At 37.4% G+C, this 10,132-nt stretch overlaps 1 protein-coding gene across 1 annotated transcript in view; it reads right to left on the minus strand.

Moving 5' to 3' along the window:
- Positions 1-3,696: 3,696 nt before the first annotated feature.
- Positions 3,697-10,132, minus strand: part of SPIN1 (spindlin 1) — a gene marked incomplete in the record, with an annotated part of 50,005 nt that continues 43,569 nt past the window's right edge. Inside the window, 1 exon segment of the mRNA XM_055790796.1 lies at positions 3,697-7,417. Coding sequence (XP_055646771.1) covers positions 7,218-7,417 — 200 coding nt within the window.

The following is a 10,132-nucleotide window of genomic DNA, read 5'->3' on the forward strand; positions in this document are numbered from 1 at the left end:
CCCCCCACCCCCATCAGAAATCGTGAATTAGTTAACTTTTCTGCCTTGCTTTTTCAGAAAACTGCATCATAACAACACTTTTAATTTTACTCTGCCTGCCAGCTTCCAAGTAGACAATACCATGAGCACTTTGTGTTAGGTAGAATGAATACCCTTTCAAAGCAGAAAACTGAGAATGAGTGAAGAAAGCCAGAGAGTAACAAGGATTCCCAGCAAGACACAGCTTCAACTCTCCATAATGAAATGGGTGGTAATGTAGCAAAAAGTTATTTGTAAAAGTTCTTGTTGCTATCCTTTTTACACTTTTGAGCATAACCTTTTACCATCAGAGATTTCCTCTTAATGCTTTTGCTATTAGCGTTGAATTATTCTGTTCCTACAGCTGAAAAGGTTACTTTGGTTTTAATTCATTAAATTCATGAGAGTTTAAGTTAGACATCTACTTCTGTAAGTTGAAAGTGGCTAGGAGTTAGTAAACAGTGTTGTAAAATCAAATTACTTGGAACTTTTACAGAAAACATGACAACCAAAGTTCCCAGTGCATGACTTCAATGGTAAAGATAAAAAGTCTCTACTAAGATAATTTAAGAAATCATTCCACAGTCCAGGTCTAAGGTGAGTATATACCATGTCTGGCTAGTTAGTGCAGCAGGACTAAAAGTCATCAGCTCAAAACCCAGTTGTGTGAGATGTATAAGTATCTTACCTTTCCATTCTAATAATTAAAGCACTATTGCCCTGTCACTGAGCAATCTTCCATACCAATGTAAGAAAAAATAACCAACCCAGCCCCCTCTGCTGCCAAAGCAGTGGCTGTTTACATGAAATCATTTCAATTATCATGAATATGCATTTAAAACAGTGTAAAGTTGTGTTATTTTTATTTACTAACAAAAACGTTTCTCTGAAATGTCAGGTCTGGGTGGAACATTCTGAAGAACTAACAAAAAGAAGTTTGCTTAGATCAAAGTAAATGTTCACCTTCATTACCAAAGTCAGCTCTGAACAGATCAGTCTAGCGCAGACATGTGGGGAACAATGTGGCACCAAAAAGTTCAAGAAGGACTCTTACAAGTCAGGCTCTATTGAATACAAGTAAATATAAGGATTAATTGCATGGGGGTGGGGCGAGTGGAACCAGTGCCAAAGCATGTGGGTTTTTTAACTGTCAGGCTGCAAAACCATTTACACAAACTGTGTACAACTCAAGTTATGCAAATCATAACTGGCTGAGGTGGGTTGACCTTGGCTGGATGCCAAGTGCCCACCAAACCACTCTACCACTCCTCTCCTCAGCAGAATAGGGTGGGGGGAAGGGGAAAATCAGGATCAGATGAAAAAACTTGTGGGTCAAGATAAAAGCAGTTTAATGAAAGCAATAGCAAAAGTCACATTCACAGAAGCAAAGAAAAACAAAAGATGTTATTCTCTACTTCCCATCAGCAGGCAATGTCTGGCTGCTTCCCAGGAAGCAGGGCTTCTGTATGCGTAGCAGTTGTTCCGGAAGACAAACATAACTAATGAATGCCCCCGCTTCCTCCTCCTTTGTCTTGGCTTTTATATCTGAGCAGATGTCATATGGTATGGAATGTCCCTTTGGCCACTTTGGGTCAGCTGTCCTGGCTACGTCTCCTTCCAAGATCTTGCCCATCTCCAGCCTGCTGGGGGGCAGCAGGGGTTAAGGCTGGAGAGAGCCTTGATGCTGTGCCAGCACTGCCCAGCAGTAGCCAAAACACTGGTGTGTTATCAGCACCTTTCTAGCTACCAATACAAACGCAGCAGTACAAGGGCTGCTATGGGGCTCAGCCAGACCCAATATAATGATTTTAAAAAAATAATGTACAGAAATGCGTAATTAACATCTAAGCAGAACAGAGAAGCATTGAGTCCACCTTCCTGTTACACTGGTGAGACCCCGGCTGCCCTGTTGTGCACACACAGCTATGTATTGTGCACATGCAGCTCTGAAATTGGAAGAGAAATCAAAGAATTCATAGGACAGTAAACTATTAAAACAGGAAGAGTGGAGCCTGAAAAAAATGCTTAGTAGCTTAACATCCCAGGCTGCCAATCCTGAAGTGAATTAAAATGGTAAGGTATTGATATTGGCAGAGAAAATAGTTCAGCGATGAAACACACCAAGGCAGGAACTTGCTGAAAAAGAAATCAGTTAGATTGGGAAATAAAAAGTTAAGTGTGCAAAAAAAGTGAAAATCTTTTATTATCCAGTGCCTGAGGATGAAAGAACATACTTGCCATTTCCTTGACCTGCTCTTACTTATCCTTTTAGACCTTAACTTAGATTGCAGCAGCCCATTTGCTTATTCTTCCTGAAAAACAATGGAATCCACTGAAGTCATCTGCAGCTCAACAGCTTAGAGCATGAGTATTTAAAAATTATTAATTTCAAAACAAATTTCAGTGAGCAGAGAGCAGCTGTTTTTTCCTGAAAATATCACCTGTTCATATGCACAAGGAAGAACCTGACATGTGAAAACAGAGTACAGTAGTATTAAAGCCATACCTCTGGGTAGGACTCCTATCTCCAACCTCCTAAATCTGTGGGAGGTTACTTTCTTGAAAGCGTTGACATTTGAGCTGCTTTTAAAAGAGCTCATAAGTAACAATCTTTCCAAGGCAGTTTTATTACTGCAATAATAAAGAGCAAAAATATCTTGTTTTTTAGAAGGCTCCTTCCTCTATGAAGAGGGAGTGATGCTACAAAACAGAAAGTTGGTTGATCAGCTGTAATCCAGAACAGGTTCATGCATTAGTCATAAAATGTTAGTTTATCTACTTTTAACTATAATTTAATAGCTCACACAGATTAACATCTGTGGTTTGGGTGTGATACACACCCTCCCTAATTGGCAAATGTACACTATATAAATCTTCACTGGGACCAGTCTCTTAGGCAACCAGGATACAATAAACAGGACATTGAACTAAGGGAAAAGAAGAGGCTTGGGTATTCATCCCAACTGCATGCTGGCATGCTCCAAGAGCTTAGGTATACATCTAATGAGCTTGGGGGGGGGGGGGGGGGCGCAGTATTTTGGGGTATCCATATAACACTTTCCCCTTTATTAGAGGCAGGAATAAAGAAAATGTCCTCAATATTGACAGCCTGCTTTAGCAATTTAACAACATAAAATAATTTAGTCTTCATGCATTAATCGTAACAACGTACATGACTTAAAATTTGCAGCATGGTGATGTTACCTTCTCTGAACATCACCTCTAATTTGGATCAACTTTGCTTTTTATCATCAGTAAAGTGTGCTTAATTGAATTTAAAATTTTATTAATTCAAAGCAGACAAATCACCTGAATATCTGCCAAATGCTTCTGCTGTTCCCCACTGTTGAAGTATTTTGTGTGCTCTGGAAATAAAAGACTCCTTCAAAGACTTGCACAAACCCCTGGTGGGGAGTTTTTCTGTGTTTAGTAAAACACAATTTAAGCAGTATGCTTTCCTTAGCCAAGTTCCATCTTATCAGCATTTATACTTACTTGGAAAAAAGAATAAAGATTTTGGTTTTGCAAGCAAACTTCACAGGGCAAGTATTATACCAGCAGATATGGCTCAGCATTACAATAATATATCCTTTTTAATTAGAAAACTGAAGAAACTGCTTCTTCACAATCTGAAATGACATCACTATGTTTTGCTCATGAGAACAAAGTTTACAGTCGTAAGTTGCACATAAAGGGTTTATTTTAAATGTTTTAAGGATAGAGTTACATCATAATTATAAAAATTACTTACAGAATTAAGTAACAGATTTAAAGTGTTTATACTTCTAAATGCAGAGAACAGGGAACTGTCTACATTGTTCAAAATAAAATAAAAATAATGAAACCAAGCTCTAAAGATGAAGTCATTACCTAATTTAAAAATGTGAACACGAAGACCTTTGAACTATACACATACCAAGAACCATCCAAATTGCACTAATGATGTAAAATACAAAAAGCACAGCATTTTCAAGGAACCAGGAACTGTTTTTACCATAATTCTTTTTGCTGAAGCAATTACTCAATTTCATAAAGCCTCTAATTTCACATAATTCATTTAAAGAAGGTTTCTACCTGTTGCAATAAAAAGGGTTTTCCCCAGTCTACTCCAACATAGTTTAGGGTTTGGCACTCAAAAGAAAGAAGAAAAATGTAGTGTTTTGCTAACCAACTGTGATTTTATTTTTTCTTTAACAGAATACATGGTCCCTTCAAATGCTGTATAACACATACAACTAGAAAATTACCTTCTGTTGGCACTATGCTCGTCTCACCGGTGTATTTAATCCTACTAACAACCATTAAAACAGCACAATAAGCAAATTCACAAAAAACTGAACACAAAATAAAGAACAGAACAAAACAAAAACCTAAACATTTTAACATGCAACTTTAGTCTGTTACACTGAATGTTCTAACCTCTAAGCATGCAAAAAAGGATGGTCTGCATTTAAGGTGTTTTTTTTTTCCCTTTTAAAAAGTTTTACATGGCAGCCTGACGTCACACACACACACACACACACAATATACAACAATACTACAGCAGGTAAATGTGAAAGGCGGTAACTTTTATACAAAGATCTATGGCCTGTGCCATCACAAGCCCTATGTGATTTTGGAAAGTAATGTTGAACCCCTATAACAAGGAACCAACATTTAGTTACCAGGGTAACGCAAGCACTGCATGCAGATCTGAAACATGAGCCTAAAACAAAGCCCAAAGCAGATGGGCAGGGAGTGGAATTAGTCTCAAGCCTCAAAAAGGTGGTTTAAGCTATCAACAAACAAAAAAAAAAAAAAAGAAAGAAAGAAAGATGAAGAGTAATAGCCACGCAACAGACAACAGGGAGACACCTAAAAACAACCATGAAGTTTACAGATTATACTCGAATTGGCAGAATCCATGGTGTATTCAAGAGGCTTGCAGAAAACCCACAAATGCAAGCCTAATGCTAAAAATGTTCCAGTAGACCTAAACCTCAGATATTTCAAAACAAACCTTGTATTCCTCAGATATATAGCCCAAAGTTCAGTGTACTACGTTATTCATGTATCTTGAGTATAATCAATACACTCACTCATTCTTGTGCCACAAATATCAACTTGGGCTCATGGAGCCAGGCTCAGCTTTGAGATTTACATGCAGGACTCTTAAGAGTCAATAGAAGACACATAACAGATCTGCAGGATGAAAACACTGTTGCAAATCTGCTCACTTTGTTCAAAACACAAGGAACATTTACGACTCAGGTACTTAGTGCTTAAGGACTGCATTGAGAAGCTATTCGCTGCAAGACAATAGCCTGCCTTTGGTTGCCCATGATGAAATACTGGACATAATGCAATATAGTAGCAATGGACAAAGAATTAAGGTATCATATTTATATGGAGAGTATTTATTACCATTCAACAGCATAATGAGGCACAAGCCTTAAGGCTAAAATATAAAATCAGGCAAAAAAATGGACAGAAAGGGGCTTAAACCACTGAGTCTTCAATATCAAGAATACCCACAACAGAGGTCATCTGGACCTCCGATCTCTGATTAACAGCACCTCTCCTGCATCCTTCCACTAATGGCATACGGTTGGATATCAGAGTATTTGTTCCTTCCATCAACAGTGTTGACTGTCTTCACATACTGTACTTCTGTGAAGCAGTTCTTTGAAACTTGCAGAGCTCTGCCTTTATGTAACACGACAATTCTGTTGCTGTGCTGATCATTGTTGCAATTCTGATACTTTTAAAAGCTGCCACACTTCAAAACCCTAATTTTCATTTTAAATTATCTTGCAAGATTAAAACCGTGAAAGGATTTTGCTGTTGTGGGCTGCTATTTACATCCACAATCTAATGCAGATGACTGGACCACTGAGACTGCCTATAGCTTCCATTAGATAGTACACAACTGGCATGCAGAACTCTAGTGTTCACAGAATGAAATTCACGTTAACAGCATACCTCAAAGCAAGTACAATGTACACCACAAAAGGCAACAACAGGTATAAGCTGTAGATTTGTCCAGACACTCCTTATGTGGAAAAGCCAGAAAAAAAAATAAATTTGGAAGATGCCTTCTTGAACCCAAAGTGGTTAAAACCAAAACAAACAAAGGAATGAAACAGACTGAGTAGAAGGCAACAAATGCTTCTCCTTCTCTAAGTCTTCAACGTGTAAGAACAAATCCTCCCACCCCCCGGTATGAGATTGTATTTACCATGTAACGTATTAACTACTGTTAGGCTTCTAAGTCCACACACAAACATTCAGGTTGCTAGGTTTTGTTATTAAATGAGAGACTACTGATTGCCAATGTGTAGTCTAAAGTCTTCTGAAGTAGCATATATACTGTTAAAAAGTTGTGGCACCAAGCACTTGGGTTTTGCTAAGTGTGTATAACAAACAAAGAAAAGTACAACATTTAGGATTGAAGGCAGCCTTGTCACATGTATTTTACTGGTTTCTATGACTTGTAAATATGGGGCATTAACCTGCATTTTCTAATTAACTGGTTATACAGATTAAATGTATTTTTATAGTTTAAAGCCTTTTCACTGAAAGGTGCATAAGTCAAACACTTGATATCCTACTGCCCTGTAACTAGTAAAAATGCACGAGTATTTTGATGTACTGCAAGCTCTTAAAAAGCTAAACCTGAAATAAAGTGTAGAAACACAGCAGATTGATGTTATTTGGGTTAGGCACTCCTCAATGCTGCACAAACTGTTTAAACCTTTCAGAAAAGTCACCTCTGTCCCAACCCTGAAAACAAGGACTGCCAATAGCCAAGAAATAAAATTTAACATTACAAAAGAAGGCATATCAAAATACCAAACTACACTTGCATGTGGCAGTTGAACAAGTGAGTGCAAGGTTGAAGAAAAAGTTAAAATCTACGAAAGAAATTTAGATTAATGATTAAAATACTAGATCAACTTTACACAGCTTGAATTTGCAGCTGTTCTTTGCTTTTAACTCCCTCCTGCCCAAATATACTGACTTCCTTCAAGAAAAGGAGTTCTCTTATGCAAAATGTGTCACGTTTGTTTATATTACTCAGAACAAAACAGTTTTGCTGGCAGAGATTGTGGGTTCGCAGGGACATTTAAGCTTTCATTAAACTGGAAAGCAGTCAAGTCTTTGTCTACAAATTTTACATTTAATAGTTCCACAAATTTGGCAAAAGTTCACAATGATGTCTAAGATGTCTTCACCAAATCGTAGACATAAATATGGAAATCATCATCAAACTTGATGAAATAGACAGATGGTTTGGCTTCAACTTGATGAATGACCATGCCAGTCCTTTTTGAGCCGTCTTCTTTGGCATATTCCACTTGTTTGCCTACCAGGCTGTCCACAACTTCACCTGGTTCCCGTTCTGCAGGAGGTGAATCATCTGTAACACAAAACCAGTGCACTTTGGTAGACATTAATGGAATTTTTCAATACAGAAGACAACTGCGGAGTCTTCTTTAAAACTTACATGAAGCAACCAGAAGTTTTAAGTACAGAGTATGCAGAAAATTAGTTTTGTTCAGACAAGCACTTAACGATTGCCACGCTTCTAGAAAAGACAGTTGCAGAAAAAATTTCAAGTAATACTGTCTTCAGTTTTATTACAACAAGAATAGCACTTTGTTAAGTGAGGTAAATCTTTTCACATGAAAGTTTACGCAGAAGTTACAGAAAATGTTTGTGGATAACTATATTTAAGCCACCAGTAGAAAAAGGCACTGGGCCTCCTTAGCAGAAAGGCAGCCAAATTAAACCTCCCTCTTCCCACACACATTATTCAAAGTTTCAGTACGTGTATGCCACTGCAACAAATGTTAGCTAAGTGTAAACTCCTTACTAAAAGGGGCTTTTGACTCTACATTGGAATAACACTGTTGATAAAAGTCTAACTATACTGTTTTCTTGTCTAGAAAAACCTAGCCAGAAATATCCTTTAATTTTAGATGATGCCTATGCTAAATCTGGATACAAAAAAGCATGATTTGTAACGTGCCAGTTGCCACGGGGTTGGTTACAAGCCAATCACAGAACAAATGTGATAAAAGGTACTACACTGGAGAAGGGGTAGATAACCACATCTTCTTTCCCATCTTCTTTTTGACTAGTGTAGATAAACTTGTGTTTTGTATTCCAGTAAGTAATTTTCTCAGTTATGGTCACACCTGATGTGGCTTTTGTTCTGGAAATCCTAAGCTTGTAAATTAATGTCTTTGTTCCAAGTTTGCATTCAGAATCCCTTACAGACCTCACCCACTTTCTTATCAGTTCTGTGAGTTGAGAAAATAAACCTCCACCAGGGAATGAACAGATTGGCTTGTACTTAAGATTCTTCAACAAACTTAAGAAGTTTATCTTTCAACTTTTGTTTCAGATCCCCTATAAATGCACTGTCACACGTAGTTCTTATCCTTTTAATATTGGTTTCACGTGAAGAATCTTCCTTGGCAAAGATGCAAGTTAAACTCTTACATTTTCATTTAGAAGGAATTACAAACTGTTGACAAAACTTTCAGTATCAGATCTAGCAACACACTTTCTCCTCACCAAAAAAACCCTCAGATTACCCAAATGTTGGTCTCCTCATATATGCAAAGCCTGTCTTTGAGACGAGAGAGTTCCCCAGAAATTTTAGTTAGAATACTAAGGAAAATTCCACCAGGTTTACAGACAGACTTGCAGGTATTCTAAAATCCTATTTGAAAAATACTACTTTTAACATCCAATCATTGGCTTAAGGACACAATTCAAAAGATCTGAAAAGCATTCAGATTCAGAGAAAGAGGCAAATACTTAGAAGTGTTTTGCAAACAGGTAAGCAGTAGATAGCCTTGTGCTGAGTATGGAGGAAAAAGTACACTAAAATAAATTAGCTCTTAAATGGAAAGAAATCATACCAGCCCTTTCCCTACCCGCATCCCTAAAGATGGAAGAAAGCACAGCAGACTTAAAATACGTTCCAAGTCCTTTTTAATAGTTAAGACAAAAAACAAATTATTTGAATGTTCAAATCTAAAAGAGCTTGCTTTATTTCTTAAGGAAGATGAAGGTCGCCTTTTTCCTTTAACATTTATGGCTCACTCTTTACAAGCAGCAGATACGTTGCTTTTTTATCTGTGGGGCAGAGGATGGGGGGTGTGGCGGTGTGGGGCATGGAATCTAAACACAGATGATTAATGCAGACATAATGCAAAAAGAGTGTCACTTGTTTATTTAGCCACCAGATTGTTACCAGTGCCAGATCTGAAGAAAGACGGGGGTTGAGTTCTCAGACTCAACAAATTAACTGTAATCAATACTTATGTAAAGCACTACGTAGCCAGCCATTACAGTCAATCCAGTTATTAATTTTCTTTAAAGCCCAGACTATCAGAGAAGTGTGGTTTAGGTACATGGCAGAAAAAAAGTATTCTTTACAAGGTCTTCTTCCCTCTTTTTTGGTACTGGATATCCAAATCTCTTGAACAATATTGGTTCTGTGAAAATTCTTCTAAATCGACAGGAAAAGTCCTGAAAACTTTCACTTCAAGAAGGGAGGAAAAGAATATTCATCTTTATCTGCTTAAATATTTTTCTTGTTGTGACATATGAGGGAAAAATTGATTTTCAAGGGATTAGTATGCCTCTTCCCCAAGAAACTACTCGAAAGTTTTTCACACTGAAGACACCTACCCCAACAAAATTAATCTGACTATTAGTTGGTCTCAAAATATTATTCCCACAAGAACTGCTTCAGAAAGACAAAAATCAAGAGCCATCTCAATGAGTTGTGATACTTCTAGAAAGAAAACAACAGTGGGAAACTTCTGGTTTGTCAGTTTCCACTAAAAAACCCAAAGTCCTTCACAGTAGTATGTACATGTTTTCAACAGAATTAGGAATAATTATGGAAAATGCTTTCCCTGCATGTGTCACTGCTGATAAAATATTTCAGTAGTTAACACAGACGTTGTGATGCTTAAAAACAATTCAAGGGGAGTAGCAAACAAGATCTTTGTCAATTCTCCTGTCCATAAATAAATCACAGTCAATATAAAAACCTGCCGCTTTCCAGAATAAAACAGTAACTGGCCTACTTACTCGAATCAGGCATAATGCG

The sequence above is a fragment of the Falco peregrinus genome, chromosome Z (genome assembly GCF_023634155.1).
Source record: "Falco peregrinus isolate bFalPer1 chromosome Z, bFalPer1.pri, whole genome shotgun sequence".
Taxonomy (NCBI): domain Eukaryota; kingdom Metazoa; phylum Chordata; class Aves; order Falconiformes; family Falconidae; genus Falco; species Falco peregrinus.